General features: G+C 38.2%; 1 protein-coding gene across 5 annotated transcripts in view; it reads right to left on the reverse strand.

The window, feature by feature from the left end:
- LCORL (ligand dependent nuclear receptor corepressor like) overlaps window positions 1–20,688 on the reverse strand; it is a 108,324-nt gene that overhangs the window by 71,957 nt on the left and 15,679 nt on the right. For all 5 annotated transcript variants that reach the window (XM_075194711.1, XM_075194712.1, XM_075194713.1 and 2 more), the window contains exons 2-4: window positions 2,405–2,470; window positions 1,564–1,640; window positions 1,324–1,453 (exon numbers count right to left, since the gene is read on the reverse strand). In XM_075194711.1, the coding sequence (XP_075050812.1) occupies window positions 1,324–1,453; window positions 1,564–1,640; window positions 2,405–2,470 (273 nt within the window). The remainder of the gene's footprint in view (window positions 1–1,323; window positions 1,454–1,563; window positions 1,641–2,404; window positions 2,471–20,688) is intronic.

A 20,688-nucleotide genomic window follows, 5' to 3' on the forward strand; every position in this document is an offset into this window, starting at 1 on the left:
ACCTGGCAAAATGACAACCCAGCAGCGCTGGACGCACTGAAATACAAATACAATAAATATGCCCAGAAGCGCTTATTCTTTCAAGCGGTCCAACTCACCTGCCACGAGTGTGAGCGCCGCTGAATCCCCTTAATTGAAAGCTCGTTGTCTAGAGGCGAGCGGGGAAAACTGCCGGTATGGATGGCGGCGGGGTAGGAGAGGCTGTTACAGCATCGCTCCCTCTGACCGCTATGGAGGCATCTTAACTGTCGCGGATATATCCGCTAACTGTCTGCACCAAACACTTATCTATTAGATTACACAGCCACTCTCCTATCTATGGAAATGCCGGCAGTAGGTACAAGGTAACAGAGCACTAGGCTTCTGATACCTACGCTGGGGTCCCCAGAGAGCAGAGCTAGGTCTTACTCACTGTTTTCCTGGGTCTTGAAATGAACCCTGCGCTGCATCTGTTTAAGGAAGAAAACAAAAACATGAAAACCTATAACTAAACAGAGGAGCCTATACCCCAGTGACCTAACTCCAAGTCACTTCAAAAAAACTGAGGATCTCTCGGGAGAAGAGGGGCATAGCAGGGGAGGAGTCTAAAGACTTAGCAGTTAAAGTGACAAGACTCCTGAGCCCACTACTATACCCCAATGTCTCGCAGTGTCCCCCAATGGCAGGAAAGAGAAAAAAGTAGCAAAATTGTCACTTATTTGCTTTGAATTGTAGCAGAGGGGCATTACTGGTGTATTGGATGGTATCCCTAGGCTGTGGTGTTCGGTCAGGGGGGGAAGGGGGAAAGGTGCTCAGGGCTACAGTCCAGAAGAAGAAATACTGGCCATTCATTCATGTCTGGATACTTCATTTTGCCCTTCAACATGGGTCATGGTGATATGAGCTCTACCACAGCTCCTTCTAGATATGGTAGATAGCCTATGAACATACCCCTCTGTGTGATCCAAAGAGGAGGAGGTACCAGTGTTAGGTAAGCATTATAAACATATCCCATACTATAGGTGGAATTATAAAAACTGTTTAACAGTAACCTGAGACGATACTCCTAAGCGGGAGAGCTAAAATCCGCCCCTGGTGCTTATGACCCTACATAGTTCCAGAAGTAGGTTATCTGGTGACCTAGGTATGGTTAGCAACCTCCATGGAGCACCATGGCGAGACTCAAAAATGCTGTATGTAATGAAATTTAAATCACTATTACTCATTCGCAGATATAGTTTTTCTGCAACTACCTTCTAGGCCAAAGTCCCATTAAAACCCAAATAAACACCATAGAGATGTAATATGTATTGTAGTTATAACCTATTTAATTAAAACACATACCTTTCTTTTGAAAGAGTGCATTTAAGTAACTTTCAGCTTGGCATTCAATTTTTTCTGTATTGAACTGGCCCTGAGATATCAGTTCGACTGTAGGTGTGGACTGTGCAGAACCACCTGACGATGAGCAATCCTTTTAAAAGGAGAAACAAACACCATATTTCAATTTTCCATCAAATATTCCATTTATATCAATGGTCCAGTATTTTCAATGCTTTGAAATGATTTAATAGAAATACTTACAACTGTATCCTTGCGAAGGCTACATAATGAACATTTATCATCCACACACCAATCATCTAGTTCTTCTGGTTCACAGTCTAAAAGAAAAAGAGGGTGTGCATTTGAAAAAATTTGGTTGCAACCTTGGTGGGCAATTGCAATTAAAGTGTAGTAACCTTACAAACTGAACAGAGAGCAAAGGAAAATCACTTTATCCCAAAACCAAATTCAAGAAAACCGATTAAAATCAATAAAAATCATGATTTCTATTTTTCGCTGCCTGAACAAAAAACAAAAAAAAAAAAAAAAACACACTTCGTTTGGTATCACATGGGCACTTTGAGCACTAGTACTTTTCTAGCTAGAAAAGTGCTCAAAGCTTTCCGTGCCGACACACTGAAGTGAATTGGGAATGCTCATCACATGATAGCAGTTAGGCTCAGAAAATATGGAGTATCTTCACAGTTGAATTGCTTCTGTCTGCCTAGGGAGAAGTGTTCCCTAGTCCAGTGATTCCCAAATCCACTCCTCAGGGAGCACAGTGCAGGTTTTCCAGATCAGAAGTGAAACAATGGACACTACCTGTGGATTTTTGAAAATGAATACACCTGTGCTCCAGCAAGGATATATGTAAAACATGCATGTTAAGGCTTCCTGAGGACTAGACTCGGGAAACACTGCCCTAGTCCATTCAGGGCAGTTGGAACACTAAGAGCACTGCCGCTTTTCTATCTGGGAAAACATAGCATTTAAAGCAACCGCCATTCACATTATCTGCAGTACCGACTGATAAATACAGCACAGAGCGCAGCAACATTGCTTAAACAAAGTAAAAGAGTGTATAAAGTTAATAATAAAATACCATCAAACAAACTGAGGTCTCTACGTAATCCTGGTCCATACAGCCCTTCTAAAATGCTCTCGAAACCTGCAAGAACAAAAAGAAAGGAAAAAAAAAAAGGGAATTGTTATCAAGCAATCTAACTACAAAATGCACGACTTAATAAGTAACTTATTTCTTTCTATATAATCAAAATTATCAAAAGAATATCAGTTATGCTTTGCTCAGGTTTATTGTATATGTTTTATTGTTATGCACACATTTGCTATATGCTGGGTAGAATGAAAATGTTTGTCTGAAAACTATTTCAGAGTTATGCAGAGATAAAAACCCAACAGACCCAGGGCTCATTTTAGGTCAGCACAAAGTTGTCCTTGCTGACTGGGAACCACGTTAAAGAGTACACATTCCAGTCCTTGAACTTATTCCTATGGTAAGGGAAGGCCAAGTTAAACCATTGTAGACCTTCATCACATCTGGAATACAGATTCCTGTAACCATTGAGAGTGCCTTTCACTAATCAGAGAGTGACACTATACTGTGGATGTGACTGTTCAAAGCTGCGCAACACAAATGAATGATAATAATGCAGACAGAAGTAAAAAAAAACAAAAAAAAACAAAACACTATAATCTTATCCTGGAGTCTTAGGCCACCCGATTGTATTTGTATAAATATTAAACATCATTACACGAAGAAGTAAACTGCACTATAAAACATATAATACAAATACATGATTTATATTTAGTATACGCTTAAATCTTACGGTACTTATTTTATTCAGATACTACAGATTACAGTATTGTAAATGTTTTATATTAGGGATGATCAGGGCACCTGCATTGGTAAAGGTGGCCTCATACTGTCAAGAAAAATAATTACATTCATCTGTCAAGACCTCATCTTGAATATGCAGTAAAGTTCTGGGCAGCACTCTATAAAAAAGATAATTTGGAACTAGAAAGGGTTCAGAGAAGGGGCGACAAAATTGATAAAGGGTATGGAGTCAGTAAGTTATGAGGAAAGGTTAGCCAGTTTAGGCATGTTTACTTTAGAAAAGAAGCGTCTAGGGGGGAGATATGATAACTATGTACAAATACATTAGGGGTCAATACAGAGAACTTTCATGGGAACTTTTTACCCCAAGGACTAAACACAGCACACGTGGTCACCCCCTAAGGTTAGAGGAGAGGAAATTTCACAACCAGCAAAGAAAGGGGTTCTTTACAGTAAGGGCAGTCAAGATATGGAATTCATTGCCAGGGAAGGTTGTGATGGCAGATTCAATAGATATGTTTAAGAAAGGGTTAGACAAATTTTTAGCGGAAAGGTGTATCCAGGGATAAGACCGTTAATTAAAATGAAGGATAGTAGTGGATATAGGGTAAAAATAGGAGGGGGGATTTTCACAATTGAAACAGATTGTCAGTTGCTTACTCTGGATCAATTTCAAATATAAGTGCAGGATCGTAGGAGATCCAAAATAGGTTGAACTTGATGGACTGGTGTCTTTTTTCAACCTCATCAACTATGTTACTATGTATGTCTTAAAAGTTGCATCATCATTATCATCATTGTAATTTCCCTCCCAGTGCCGCAGGGGGCGGCTCCATGCACCCTTTTTTCTTCATGAGGGTCTGTGGTACGTTTCATAGCCCTTGACAAAAATCAAGGCTGTGTAATGTTTCAGTGGGGTGTGTGGGCTGGAGGACTAGCTTGACAGAAACAAGACATTATCAATTCACAGCATACATTAGATGTGACAGCAGTCAGCAATCCAAAATCACAAGTGATTTGTCAGGTCAGCCTCAAGAGATGGAAAGACAAATTTAAAAGTTTTTCAATGAATTGGAGAGGGCAGTTTGAGGTCCTTCCACTTCAGTGTGTGCATAATACAACAATAATGAATAAAGGGGCATCCAATGCTGAGTGGTTCCCCACTTTCCACTACAAAACGTTCTTACATTTACACATGTAATGGGACACTTATTGCACCAATCAAGTGCACCTCATAAATGTAAAAGCACTTTTATAGGTTTAGTCCCATCAATTTTATATTAAACACTGCAAATGATACATATGTAATTGTAAAAGTAAAAAACAAAATTGGGTTTCACCTATGAGGCTTGAACCAGCAGTATTTTAGCAGATTTTATTCTATATATATATATATATATATATATATATATATATATATATATATATATATATATATATATATATATATATATATATATATATATACACATACACACATATATATATATATATATACATACACACATATATATATATATACATATATATATATATATATATATATATATATATATATATATATATATATATATATACATACTAGGCATTTATACAGTAGATATAGAGTATATATATATATATATATATATATATCTATATATATATCTATATATCTATATATATATCTATATATATATATATATATATATATATATATATATATATATATATATATTTTTATTATTTAAAGGCTGATTGGTAGATGGGACTTTGTGACATTTTTACTTTTATCTTGCATGGGGCCCCTCTCAATTGCAACCTGTTTTCATGGAGGCACCTCTAAAAATCAGATGTGGGCATGCAGAGATGTATGTAATAGGTGGGAAAGTGGCCAGATCCTGCAGAACGTAACATGCAGCGTTCCTGCAATTTACTGTCTGAAAGTCACTATTATTTTATATAATTGTAGACACAGATCATTCAACACATATAGCACCTATTAATTAAATTACATAGAGGGATTTAGGAAAGACAATGAAAAAAATAAACTATCTATACTAAAGGTTTTGAATAACAGTTGAAAATAAAGAATTAGGGTGCTTCTACTTTGAGACTTTACAAAAAGCACACTTGTGGCATAGATTTGTTTTTTACAAAAGTAGGTGTGTATGCCTGAATGGACACCTCAAGACCATGCAAAAAAAAGAAACTAAATAATACGGCCAAAAGTCCCAACAATGGCTGTGTTAAGATTTGTATGATGTATGAAAAGATGCATTTCGCATGAGATAGAACAAGCTTTGTATTTAGTTCCACTTTAACGGAGCTTTCATAATTCTCAATCCTGCTAACATCGGAGTCAAGTTGAAGTGTTTATGTATTGCCAGAAGCAAGTCAATTAATACAGAGGCACAAAAGCATTTCCATAATTAACTGATGCAGATATGTACAAGTCCAAAACAAGATTTGTGATATAAAGAGATGTGTGTATAGATCATTCAAACAAATAGGACCTAGCAAGAGCTGTCGAGAGGGATGGTAGACATTTTGGTGAAATATGCCTTTAGGAAGGAATTATCCTGTAATTTGCTGCAAAATGATACAGAAATAGGTAGGCACAAGCATTGTGAATGTGTTACAATGCCAGCAGCATCGAGAGGGCAGGTCAGTAATGCCAGGAACTTCGCATATAGATTGTCTGGTATGTGCAGGGAAACTGTACGAAAAGCACCAATGTGTCCGTTGTCTTAATCTCTAAATGTGAAAAGGGTCCCTTACAATAAGGACAGGAATGATGCGAGAAGATACTGAAAAACAGAAAATACAGTACTTTGCCATTAATACATATATATAGGGTATTGATCCATTTAGTGTCACTATTTCCAGTATGGAGTCTGGAAGAAACTTTCCCTTGTAAGTACAAATTGGACTATGCTTAATGATTTTATATTACTTTTAAACCAAAGTATACTAACATATGGATTTACATTTAAAAATTTAAATTTATGGTGACAAAAAAAAAAAAAAAAATAGTTCCTCCTGATATATATTTGATTAGATGCACTGCTCCATTAACTCTGTAAGCAACTGACCACTTATCACTCGTGTTTCCATAGGAACTGATGAATAATGTATATGACACAAATACAGTTTCCATGGAATCAAGAAATTTCTTAATACCTACATACAGTAGGTAAAATTACCTTGTGTTAATTTATGAAATAGAATACAAGAGGGAATAACATGCATGAACATGTTACTGTAGACTAGAGGTTTTATTTTAAACTTACATTTTGTTACACTTAAATACAGAACAATAAAAGTTCCGTAATGCATAAAATACAACCTTAAAGCAAGTGGATGTTTGAATCAGATTTAAAAAAATTCAATTAAAAACATTATATGCCTTTACAATTTCTTTCCTACCATGATAAACATTTCCATTCATATGTACACACATTAGATGTCTTTACCATGTAATACCATAGGTGGCTATTCTCATTCTAAGAAAATATTGCATATCTACAAAATGTATTAATGTTAGCGTCATAAACAAAATAATTATAGCCATGATGAAGCCACAAGATCCACTCAATGTACAGACCATTTCATCTACTGCAACTTTTTTCTATGATCTGTCTTTGAGGAAAACACTTACACTATTAAAGGAAACTTCTTTAGAACAAACTATAAAGGCCCATAAGACAAGATTAGGCAGTAAACCTTAAACACCGGTGTGGACGTCTAAATGCAGGTATTAAAAAAAAAAAAAACCGAAAAAAAACCCAACACTTTATTTTTAACAAAGCATTGGCAATGTGTTCTTTTAGCATCCCTTTTGCATAGTGTATTATATAATAAGTGAGCATTACCACAGTACTCCGCTACACCAAACGCTAACACTTGTGAAACCTGCAGGCAGGGTTGACTTGCAAAAATTTCTGCCCAAACTCCTCTTGTATTAAAGGACAACGAAATCCCAAAATATATAAGTTTATAGATAAGTAACATGGAGCAAGTTATTTAGCATTAATTTGACATTCTACTGTAGCTCTGTTAAAAAGTATATTACCCTAATGCTCCAGACAGCCAAAGTCCCACTTCTAAAAGGACAAAAAGCTGTTGTGACAAGAGTTTGAATTGCTGTGGCACCCTTACACATGACTACATCAATCCAGAGCGATGCCTGCCAAGCTGTCGGTGACAGTATGCATGGTTAGCTTTAGAAGCTACTCCCTCCTAGCAATGCAACTGGCTCTGTACAAGAGGGAAGGTGAGCATGATGGACATAGTTATACTAATTTTCAGTTATTTCATTTATACTATTCAATTGTATAATACACGTAATATACTGGTTTTACTTGTTCCTAGAACTGAACATTTTACAAGACATTATCATCATTGTTTATTACTAAAGCACTACAGTGCTCCACAACTCCAGTCAATGGGGAAAATATTAATGGGAGACTGTTCCCAATCTACCGCTGCATCACACAACACTTACACTTGGTCCACCATAAATTTCCTCAGCTGCATATCAGACATACACCTACAGCTCCCGCCAAAAAATATGTATACTCCACAACATGAACATACCACACACTAAGCCCTCACATTCCACTTTCATCACAGCGGCCTTTAAATCTCAACAACATTGGATAGAGAGACTGATACATTAACCATCATCCTCTGAACAAAGCCACTGTTCTTCCTAAGTGGCAAGTAGAAGAAAACTCCTGCAAAAAAAAAAAAAAAAAAATATTTATATATATATATATATATATATATATATATATATATATACACTGGCCACAGGTTTTCAAGTGCGTGCCCTATATTCTTAACAGCTGTCCATGCTGTGCCTTTCTCAATTTAAGGTGAAGTCTTCGACAGGATCTGGTTATTGAAAACCTTCCTGGGTACAAATACAGGTCCTCTTTTTTATCATGTGACTTTATTATATTTGTTGCCAAACAAAAAGCCTTGCCGGTCACATATAAATGAGGGAATGGTTCCAATCTTTCACAAATGACTTTAGAATGTTGAACATTCCTTCCATTCATTTCTGACCCACTGGTCAGACTCACATGAATAGCAGTAAAATAAACAACAAACAAATGCAGTTAAAAAAAAAAACATTTATTGCGAAACTTTGAACCAAGGAAATTTGGAAGGTGTGAAATCTCTCAACATCCATCACTGGTGCATAGGTGCAGATTTCCACTCAACTGTAAGCAAATGTAAATATAATTTGCATGCAAGTTTAATATTGTGTAATAACAGCAAACACCACACAACCAGGACAAACTGCTGATAATAGTCTCTAATTTTAAACTGAATCTACTGTATTATACAAGGAATAATGAACTAAAATAAATGAAAAAAAACAACAAACAACTAGAAAAGCATAAAGACTTGTTTAAAGCACTTATTATGGGATTCTTTTATACAGGCCATACAACACCCCATTGGCTGCTAATAACCTTTTTACCTTCACTACTACATACATAATATATTATTGGGGAACAGGTTATAAAAATTATCTTCAGATGAGCAGCCTCTGCCCTGCAGCTATACTGATCCACACGTTGATGTCTTCTTGAGGTTTGGCTTTAAAATATCCAGCTAAAAAACGGTGGACATTTCTTTCCAGGTCTAATCATGAATGTTTTGGTGAGTACATCTGGAATTCCACAAAGATAAGAGTGAAGTGTCCCTTGCTGGGGCATCTGTACTCTTTCTCAGATTCCTCCTTCTGTCCCATCACCACCTGCTGAGCAACAAACTATGGCAGAAACCTCATAATAGCGTAAAAATTCATCTTTAATTGAGCATCAAAAAAAACCAAGAAAAAAAAACACTTGTTATACCAAACGCTTAGATACCCTCGATTCCACTTCCTGTTTTGTAGAAAGCATGTCCTTAAACGGATGTATGTGTAGGTTTTATTTTTAGCATACAATGCTGCAGCGAAGCCTTACGGAAGCTTTGAGTGTATTATTATAAGTTTTCTGAACGCAAGGAAAACTTGTCACACTTTAACTAGCATTTATTTTTCTTTACCAGCACCATCTGTATGAACCAATAAAATGACTTGCCACGGGTAAGTTACCATGCAGAATACAGCACAAAAAAAAAAAAAATAATGCAATCAAACTAATTGAGGTCTACACCAATTTAAGTTCATGTTAGAATGTGTATTAAACCAACTCCATTCACTGCATCACCATAACTTAAGGGCAATTTTGGGAAGCAAGAATGTGAACAAAGAAATGGAAGGGAGTAGTTTTAGGGAAAGATAAAAAGTATGTCTGGATGTAATAAATGTGAATTCTCACTTTTAATGTCAGTTTGTTCTACCCTTGGACAGTGTTTTAAGAGCAGTGTTTAGTAGTCCACTGCAGAATACTTAAAAAGAACAAACATTTAGGGTTAAATTTATCAAGCTGCAGGTTTCAATAAGTGGAGATTTTGCCTATAGCAACCAATCCGATTCTAGCTACCAACCATCTACTTAACCCCCATCTCCTCCCTTTAGCTCGTCCTGCCTTCTCTCCTCTTGCCTCAACTGGCTCCTCTTGTGCCTGGTCTGTTTACCCTCCCTTAGGATGTAAGCTCGTATGAGCAGGGCCCCCTCCCCTCCTGTCTCCATACCTAATCTTCCGCTCCGTCTTTACTGCATATGACTGGCCGGAATTTCTGAAGTATTGGTACTTTTTGTTCATTGTTCTGTATGGTTTCACCCTGTATAGTCTACTGTTAGTACTGTGTGCGGCGCTGCGGATACCTTGTGGCGCCTAACAAATAAATGATAATAATAATAATAGCTGTTATTTTGTAGAATGTACTAAATAACTAGAATCTGATTGGTTACTATAGACAACATCTCCACTTTTCAAACTTGCAGCTTGATAAATTATTTGTAGCTAAAAAATTAAACAAAGCAGAAAGTATGACACAATCGTAAGAAAGGGTTAAACCAGAAAGTTATATAACCTGATCTAATATGGGAAAATACAGCAATTTGACAATTTACTAAAATATGAGGATAGAAAGTGTATTCCAGCTTCCCCTTCCCTTCTGGAAAGGGAAGCTGTTCAACCCAGTGTTTGACAAAATATTTCTTTTAGGAGCTAATGACACACATATAGGATCCAGCTAATCCTTTTAAGGAGTCATGTCATGAAAAGGGCGATCTATACAAACTGTACTGTAATTTATCTAGCACTGGGTTAGCCGATTACTAGAGTAAGAAATAGGAATTAGTCCAGGTTAGATGAAAGTATCGAGAGAGGGTCATCAAGGCCAAGGGTTATCAATGTGTAGATTAAAGAAAGAAGGTAAATTATTAAAGCATAGATTTATGGAAACGTTAAGACTCTTGTTATGTTATTGGGTTACCAGCAAACTTTGTTAAATAATGGTCGGTAACAAAATTAAGGATTTGCAGAATGGAAATCAGAATGATGAAATTGTAGATAATAGCCCACCATGTTTTGCCTGTCACATTTTTGCCTACTAGTTTTTATTTATCATCTTATCTCATCGCCTGATATGTTAGATGACCAAAAGACAAGTCTGTATTTATTGTTTTTCTGATTCTTATTGCACCTCGCTTACCTACTTCCAAAAGGATTCCACATAAAACACAGGAGCAACTCCCAGAATACACCTGACTTAAATCACTGTCAATTCTTGAAGGTGGGCAAAACAATTGTTTTGGGACCAGAAACTATGCAAGTGTGCAAGAAGGAGTACATATCATCACCATTTATTTATATAGCGCCACTGATTCCACAGCACTGTACAGAAAACACATTCACATCAGTCCCTGCCCCATTGAAGCTTATAGGAGGGGGGGGGGGGGGGAGAGGGAGAGAGACACTAGGGTCATTTTTGATAGCAGCCACTTAACCTACTAGTATGTTTTTGAAGTGCGGGAGGAAACCGGAGCACCCGGAGGAACCCACGCAAAACACGGGGAGAACATACAAACTCCACACAGATAAGGCCATGGTCGGGAATTTTACTCATGACCCCAGTTCATCTTGAAGATAGGCAGGTAGGTTTTTGCTATTGTACATACACAAAATTGAAAAAGCAAGAAAGATGTCACTAGGTCCAAGCAGTTTGATGTATGAATGATTTCTCATATAGATGTGCATTCAACACCTTACTCTTCTTGTATTAGGGGCCTGATCTTTCCACTATCAAAATCTCAGTTTGTCTTCCTACTTACCCATCCTCCCCTCACACCATGACACTTGTCAGAGCCCCAACAGGACTAATCACACCACTGGACAGGTCACAGCACCCTACAAGGGCCACACACATTCAGAAATGCTCTATACTGTGAACTTTTCCATCATCCAAAAGGTTGTTCTATCCATACCCACTTTAAAAATAGAGATACAAGGACAAGCAGGAAACAAAAGTTAACAAAATAGTGCTCAGACTTTAGTCAAAAGAACCTTAAATATTCTCCTCTCTACACCCCACATATCTTTATCAAAGGAAGAACCAGTCATCCCAACATATAAAGCATTTATAATCAGTCTTTTCCTACGTGCTGCTCAAGCCCTTCTGCAACACAATGATGGCCCTTTCCCAAATAAGAGTGTTAGTAGTAAGTTATCATCAACAACATTTATTTATATAGCGCCAGCAAATTCCATAGCGCTTTACAATTGAGAACAAACAGTAATAAAACAATACTGGATAAAACAGAGGTAAGAGCTCCCTGCTTGGAAGCTTACAATCTATGGGGCAATGGAAGTCTGATACGCAAGGGCACATGCTACATCATACTATATATTGGTCCAGCTAGAATGCAAGGGTAAAAAGTAATGAGTGGGCCATATGACCAGTTACAAAGTAATGTTAGTCAAAGGGTTGTTGATTTGTGTTAGCTGTGTAGAGGGTGGTAATAGGGTAACCTAGGGAGATTAAGATGGTGGTTGAGGTCCCAGAAGAGGTGGGTTTTCAGAGAATGCTTGAAGGCTTGAAGACTAGAGGAAAGTCTTATTAGGTGAGGGGGGGGGGGGGGGGGGGGATTCCAGAGTGGGTACAGCCCGAAAAGTGTCTTACAACCAGGAGTGGGAGGATTTGATGAGAGTGGAAGAGACACAGATCTCGTGCAGAATGCAGGTGTCAAGTTGAGAGATATTTTGAGACAATTGAGGAGATGTATGTCAGTGCAGTTTTGTTGATGGCCTTGAAGAATTTTATATTGGATTTGTTGAAAAACAGGCAACCAATGTAGAGTTAATCAGTTAAGACTACATGCAGAGAATTATCAATAGCTTGGCATTTTAAATTGATTTGTTTTGTTTAACAAAAAGATTCATCAAATTGCTGGAATATTTATGTACTAACATTTGTATGGCCCCAGCATACACCACAGTGCTATATAATTGGGAGCACAGTAATACAGCAAGACTGGGTAGAAACAAACCTAGGTGGTAAGAGGAACCTGCTGACAATTTATAGGAATAATACATTTTTATACTCCGGGCACAACCAATTTTGAATTTACAACACTTTCCGAAGAGATTAATTTATCCTACTGAAGTATACAAAAGATAAAAATACAGCAATCACAGTTACTGGCTTCTGCATCCTGCAATAGAGCAGGGAGAGATATAACAGACATCTGCCAGTATGTGATGACCAGTAAAGGCAAATGTTGGGCAGAGTCGTTGGACTTAACAGGCAGCATAAGCAGGAAATTGTTCTGTATGCTACAGGTACATGCTCGTTAAATGTGCAAAAGGCATTGCTGCTACATATTGGGCACCGTTGGGCAAATGTGTGAGGCACTGCTACTACACTCTGGGGGGGGGGGGGGGCTGAGTGTTGGGTGCTGCTGAAACTGGGCACTGTGGGTACGTGCTGCACAGTTAAATATGAAAACTACATTTCTCACGATTCCATTTCTTAGTTATTCCTTCAACTCTTCCTCCACTGAAAATGTTATGTAGTATGTAAAATCTAAGAACATTTTGCATACTACAAAATATAGTGATAGATGAGTTCAAAGCCAGGATGAGGAAATGCTAGCTTGGATTTAAAAAGCATTTACTCTAATTTATGCGTCTAAAATATACCTAATACTAGAGTACGCTGTAAAATGATATCAGCTACATAAACTAAACCTGTCAGGCTCTACTGCATGCAATTTGAGGGTCTAAGATAATTCATTTAGAAAGGTAATGGAAAGATGATATGTGAAGCATAATACATTTTACAAATTAAAATTAATTTACACATGCAGGGAAGCAAATCCATGGAATAAAAATGAACAGTAAAGCACTGGGTTTGTGGATGTTTACTAAATCATAATGCAAAAATGTTAAGATGACAATTATATCTCATATAGCACCTGGTAAATAGAGAATAAAATAAAATAAAAAACACACACCACAATATAAAGTAATGAATGTGGCCAGATTCCACTTTTCCCTGTACACACATCATGTATTTGACCCGTGTACTATAGAGGAAAAATACAAATATGTTTCAAATGAAAACCATTTATTCTGATGGCCCTGTGGTGCTCCAGGGGCCCAAATGGAATGAGGCTGTCACCATCCGTTCCAAGTGCAGGTAGCAAGCAGCACTGCAGACCACCGGAAGCAGCCATAGTCCCTGTGAACCCTTCAAGAGTGATGTATGCAGAAAGGGCTTGGCAGTGGTTTTTTTGTGGTCACCGATGAAGGTTGAATTGCGAAGATCTGGGAGCATCACTAGAGACAACAGAGCGACTGTCCTCCCAGGTCATGGCATCCAGTCTATTGGAGCCAACCCAAGCAAGTTCTGGAGGTCAGTCTGGCTGGTTGATTCAGCCCAGACTTAGAGGCACCGGGTGAGTGAAGGGGACGAGGGGGGTCACGTCATACGGACTGCAGTTAGAAAGGACTGCAGTTTGATCAGCTCTGCGCCCTACCTCCCTCAAAATAATATCTTCTGACAAATATAAAACCATTTATTATTGGTGAAGACAGTGGAAAATTACAGAGTAGTACTGAGTGTTATCGCACCAAGGACAGACATCTTTCGAAGATGAACTGGAACTACTCAGTTCAGGTGCTGACACAGTGAGTTCAGCGGTCTATTGTGGTGATCTCTGCAGCCTCCTTGTGGCAGAAGCTGTCGCCACAACTTCTACGAACACAAAGAACACGTGTCCTGGCTTTGTATACAGCGAATGCTAAACAAACATACTGGGCACACAGCTACTCGGAGCCGACAGATAAGTGCAATTGTGCCAAAGTAGCACAAAAGTTAAAGCCGGCTCCAGAACTAGATTTTAACATTAATAGTTAAGTACAGTCACAGTTGACAGCAGCTGACCATCTTTCATGAAACCACCTTGCAACCATACTATCAAAAATGCCAGTTGTCAATGACTGCTTTAATATTGGTGGCTGATGATGGTCCTGCTTTACAATGGCCACACACACTTTCCCTACCAACAGATTGTTATTCTGATACCCTATGTATCAAGTGTTCCTCACACCTCTCAGATTGTAAACTCATTAGGACAGGGCCATGTTTATCTGCTGTTTCAGAATTCATGATTTGTTTACATCATGATTCTCAATGTACAGTGCTGAGTAATATCCAGCAGTCCTGATCCAAAGTAAGTCAGGGGGTTTTCGCAAAGACATGCCGCTGAGAAGTGCAAGAGTTTCCAGGTGCTGGTGAAGAAGCCTAGTGGTGGAAGCGATACAAGGGACACTACATTGGTGCAACTGTTCCCAAGTTGACACCAGTGCGAGTTACCAGTAAAAGCAGGTTGCTGGTTGATAGCATAACTCCATAACAAAGCTGGTAACTCGACAGTGTGGAATGTATGCCCAAACTGTCAAAATGGCATTTGCATTATAACCTTTAATTGCATTCTTCAATATGTACTCTGCATCTGAATACTTATATGGAACTCAAAACATCTGTGTTAACTCCACACCATAAGTGGTCCAAATGTTCTTCAGTAGGTGTACTATGGCAATGTCTGGCCTTAGGTGCGAGCAAAAATGAGCAGAGATTCCTCTAACACAACAACCGGAAGCAGGAGCACATCATACATCACGGTTATCACTGAATCCCCCCCTCCCTTAGAATGATCCTAAACATCACTTATGGCTGTACTTTTCCAAATAACTAAAGAACACTGATTCAAACAGAGATCCCTGTGCAACACATAAGGAATGTGAGAGTTTCAACTTGTAGAATGTGAGCGAGAGAAAAAAAAAAAGGTGCTGCAAAAAGATGTTCTGCCTTTAGGTTGCCAATTTCTATGTTTACTTAGACAAAAGAATGAATACTGAAGCTTTATATGAGGCAAGCTTGCCTTCATGAAGTTACAATATACTTTGTACAGAAATAAGCAAGACACAAATTGACAAATAAACCCAGCCGTGCTAAACATGTTATTAAGGTAGCCGAATGATGCAGCTTGACGTGGTGGAAGGAGGCCGTAATGTCATGACACTCAACTAGCTTGCTTTACAGAGTGAGCCCTCCACTGTAGGTGACAGATTTCATTAGAGGTCCCCACAGCAGAGAAATTGGCTCGCATGGAATCGAGTCACACCAAAAAGTACAACTTTATACAAAATGTTCCAAGTTTAGACATTTGTCAAGATATGTCGATGAGAGAAATACAATATACAGTGGCTATAAAACATTCACCCCTTGCCAAGTTTCACATTATTTTATTGTTAATAAGCCACACTGTGCTGAATTAAATATCCTCCATAATGTCTCTCCGGGACAGTCAGAGGAGACACAGCAATGTGGTGTCAGGCAATAATCCTTGCTCCCCATAAAGATGTGCAGAAAAAAAGAGCGGAGATACCCTACCATAATAGTTGGCATGTGTCAGGTTGACTATAACTCACAAGCGGGATGTAATTGATGAGGGTGCATGCATCTGTGATTCCCTTTCTAAGTAATTAAATTAATTTTCACTTTCTAACTAAAAACACAATTTAACAAGCACTGAACATGGATTATTATTTTTATTTATAAAAGGCAAAAACAATGCACTACAAAATAGGCAAAACAATAGAATACACAGCAAACAAATAGCCAAACAAGCAGAAAAAAGTGTGAGGCGAGAATATTCCCTTACGGGGAGTAGAGGTGGGGGAGCAAGTTAGCACAATCTGAGGCTGTACCCAGGAATGCAAGTACAGCTAAATAGGAGCAGAGCCGCTGGGAGAGGATAGAAGGGAAGACACAGGCGAGCTGATGGTTTAAATGATGAGAAGGAGAACAAGAGGGAAGAGGGCCCTGCTCCTGAGAGTCTAAGGGATGAATGACCACAAACAATCTTCATCATCTACATCCAGAAACTGCATTAAACCATATCACTACCCCTATAAAATCCCTCAATATTTAATAAACTGCCTTTCTTCCTATCCCTCTCTGCAGGGGAATAACCAGGCAAGTGTCGGTCCCATAGCAAAATTGTGTAAGGGCTCAATGGATTTAAAAAAAAAAAAAAAAAAACATCTGCATCACCTACTATGATATTACACCTTTGCCTCTATGGCATTAAAACAACTTTCACCTTTCCAAGTCTTCCTTCTTTAACTGTAATAGTCTCAACCAATCAGCACACAGTACATAGCCTCAACCTATCAGCACATAGTACGACATTTTAAATATCTTACAATCATCTCTCAATCCTTTCGCTCCTAGCAGCCAGCAACATATCACCAATTCCAGGTTCCTCCCATACCCTTCGTACGGATTCTGCACACTATAGAAATCCATCAAACCACAAACCTGTCTCTCCATTCTGTCTTCAAATCCTATTACATGCATCTAACATCTCCAGAATATGCACATCCCTGAGACAAGACCCTGCAAACTCATTACCTCCTGCACTGACAATTGCATTCCCCTTCTTACTGACCCTCTCCTTAACCAGACTTTAACCCTTACAATCTTTCATGCTAGAATTTCCCTTGCTAAATGTTCCTTTACTGCTGCTCCCCTCTGCCAGTTCCTACATTGGTTGCAGTTACCTTATAGAACCCAATATAAAATACTTCTACTCAGATATAAAACTAGATTTGCACTTGTACAATTTATGGCAATGACAGACAAACAAGAGCTTCATCATTAAGTTCAAAGAACATTCAAAGCAAATCCCAAAAAATTAGATTACTTAAAAGAACCAATTAGCAAAAGGGTATAAAAAGACTTAATATCCCTGGAGAACTGTCAATCAAAGAAATTGAAAGAATATGCCACACCTGTCCTGCAAACAGAAAATACAATAGTGTTTGTTTCAACTTAAAAAAAAAAATTATATGTAGGACAAGTGGAACCAACACATCAAAATTATATAAAAAGGACACTACAAATATTTTGTGACTTGTCATTTACAGTGTCAAAGTGGACAGTCTAATGATTGTCAGACGACACTTGCTTTGTGCAAAATTGGTGTTCTTTAACACTGACAGAGTTCTTAGCATATCAGAAGCAACACTGATATGTTAAAGAATCAGTGACTATTACATACAAATAAAGTTACATTTTATTTTACAATACTACTATACTTATTTCCTTTCTAATTTTTATGTACTTTTTATTTTATTGGTTAGAACACATGTGGCCATCGTGCCTATGTAATTAAAAGGCCTGTCAGCGGAAGCAACATATGATCAACCAATGTTATTTAAAAAAAGGGCACCAGACACTAATAAGAGTGTGAGCATGTGTGAGTGCAAGAGGCAGAAAGGGCAAGATTTAAGTTAATAAAAATACTGAATGGTACTAAGTGTTAGATGCTAAGTTTATAGGCAAGTGTAACAAGAATGGGCCACCCAGCCAAAGGCAATCCTGTGATCAGAAGCAGACCAGTGATGAAAGGACCGGCAGACACCAAATAATAGCTCAGCACGGTTGCAGAGGCCAAAGAGCACAAGCACAGGAGAATTGGAAAAACACTGCTTTGTTTCCTAAATCCCAGTTCCTGATGTTTCATGTGGATGTGAGGACCAAAGTACGACAAGGACCGTACTGAGTCCATGACTTATCCTGCGAAATGTCAGCAATGTAGGTTGGTGGTGGAGGTGTAATAGTGTTGGGTGTGTTTTCATAGTACATAATGGGTCCCTTGAAATAAGTAGAGTAACATTTGGATGTCACAGAATATCTGAATGTCAGGTGCATCACTTCATGGCTGTAGTGTCCACATCTGTGAATAGGCAACAAGACAGTGAATTCAGCCTAATCCAGTGTTCTCCTCAGACCTCAATCCAAATGACAATCTGTGGGATGAAATGGAACAAGCCATTCGCCACCACCAGCTAGTTTGCAATAGCTATAGGACATATTTGAATCATAATGGGCCAGCATCCTTGGGCCACTTTCTATACCATGTTGATTGCATGCCCCGACAAATTCAGGCTGTAGTGAAGACAAATGAGGGAGTAACTTGTTATTAGAAAGATCTACCTGATTAATATTGACAGTCAGCATACAGTCAAAACAATACATAACACCACAATATAAATCCAACAACAACATATGATAAATAGTCAAAATCAGCAGCGACTGCAAGAGACACATATATGGAACCCAGATGAGACAAAACTTGGTATAATAATTGGTAACTTGGTAGATATGTGTTCTTATTGATGCCAGAATGCTATACACCAGGACAGAGTACCTGGCACCCCCCAGTCTGATCAGGCCCATTTTTTTTATTTTATTTTTAAACCAGACTAAAAACTTTGGCTCTACTGAAGCCCTATACCCAGTAAAGGCGAAATGTGCACTGAGGTGCCTGAAGGGATGAGCCTACAGAAACAGAGATAACCTCATCTATTTCTCTTCTAAATCTGGTCCATGGCTACCGAAGCATTTTCCTAAATGCATGCAAGGAGAACACTGGAAACATATGTACGCTTGAGTATTTGATATTTTTTTCACTGGGGAGATGGGGGGCGTACTACTAATGATGCATCTCAGGCAACATGTCTAAATTACTGGTTTCTACCTTGTAGGTAAATCTAATTAATGACCAACATTATATTTGTTTTTTTATGGTGCAAGTTACACTCCTACAAATATTTATGGTCATTCCTGTAAGGGATGAAAAGGACATAATTCCGTTACTTCTACAGGTAGCAGAATCACCAGAACTGCTTATTTTTGCCCTGGGATATTTGTCCCATATATATCTCTAACTTTCTATTAAACACTGTCATCAATTAACAACAAGTGACTTAGTGGGGTTTACAAACCATCCACTTGAATCGGAAAACAATCTCGGGTCCGAACATGCCAATTACAAATAAACAAACACTCATTCCCAATCCCAACTCAATAAATCCAGACAAAAAACCTTAACTATTACAAAGGGATTGACCACCCCAGCGCTATTAACAGCACTGTCGAATTTCCAACATACATTTCAGAGGAAATGAGGTTGTGTCAGTGTTGGCAGCATACAATCACAGGCCTCCTTTGCCTGAAACAGCCCTGCTGCAGCCATTTTAGAAAAGGAACATTTTTAAGATTTCATAATTAAAAGAAAAAAAGGCTAGACCTCTATAAACCACGTAATAAAAATGTAATTGCACAATAAATACACTAGGAGGCAAGACAAACCAAGTAGAGAAGGCTTTTAACTTTGTCTAATTATGTAGGCTCTCCCAACCTCCTCTTTTACTTTGATATGACTTTCACCCGTGGAGCAGAGTTCAGCACAAGACAGGACTCCAGTGACTATGCAGAATGATAAGTAAGCCAACAATCCCCCCAACTTAACGGTTGACAGCTCCATATTCATAAACATTACCGATTCGCACGGAAACGAATGCAGTTAAAAACCTAGCGCTAGATTCCTTTTTCAGAAGTAGAACTGGTGGAGAAAGATATCTACAGTTTTAAAAAGATGGATTTGGGGCAACATTTAAACATTAATCTGGGAGTGCCACCACTTTATCTGAATACCCAGCTACAGACTTTGTATGTGTGTTTCCACTCAAGGAGCAGTGTGTGTGTGTGTGTGTGTTATTCAGACCCTGGAAGCTCAACATTGATTCTTATTTTCAGTTACAAAACATTGATTTTGTTCAGCTTACGCAACTCAACAATAGATTAGTTAATGTGTTACTTAAAGGTAATTTCTGGAGCTTGCCCCAAATAACAAAAGCAAACCTGGCCAAAGCTCATGTTTATTCAGAGAGCTATTAAGGGTAGTGACTATGCAGTTAATAAGCAAGTGCACTCAAGGAAATGTCTTTAAAATAAATAAAAACACGGAGATACATTAAAGCTCTTTTACAATAAGAACAACTTGTACACCCCAATACGTATAAAATATCCAAAGTAAGAGATTTATAATCATTTGGCAAAACACTACATCCTAGTATGCAATGTTCATTCTGGACTGGCTATGGGAACACTGGATGAGGTCAAGGCAACATGGGGCACAGTGCTTGATTAAGAACGTCATGGGCCCGTTACTGCAATTATGATGAGCTATTCAAAATGTGAAATGAAATTGCTGATGTTCTATC

Source organism: Mixophyes fleayi, chromosome 1 (assembly GCF_038048845.1).
Source record: "Mixophyes fleayi isolate aMixFle1 chromosome 1, aMixFle1.hap1, whole genome shotgun sequence".
NCBI lineage: Eukaryota > Metazoa > Chordata > Amphibia > Anura > Limnodynastidae > Mixophyes > Mixophyes fleayi.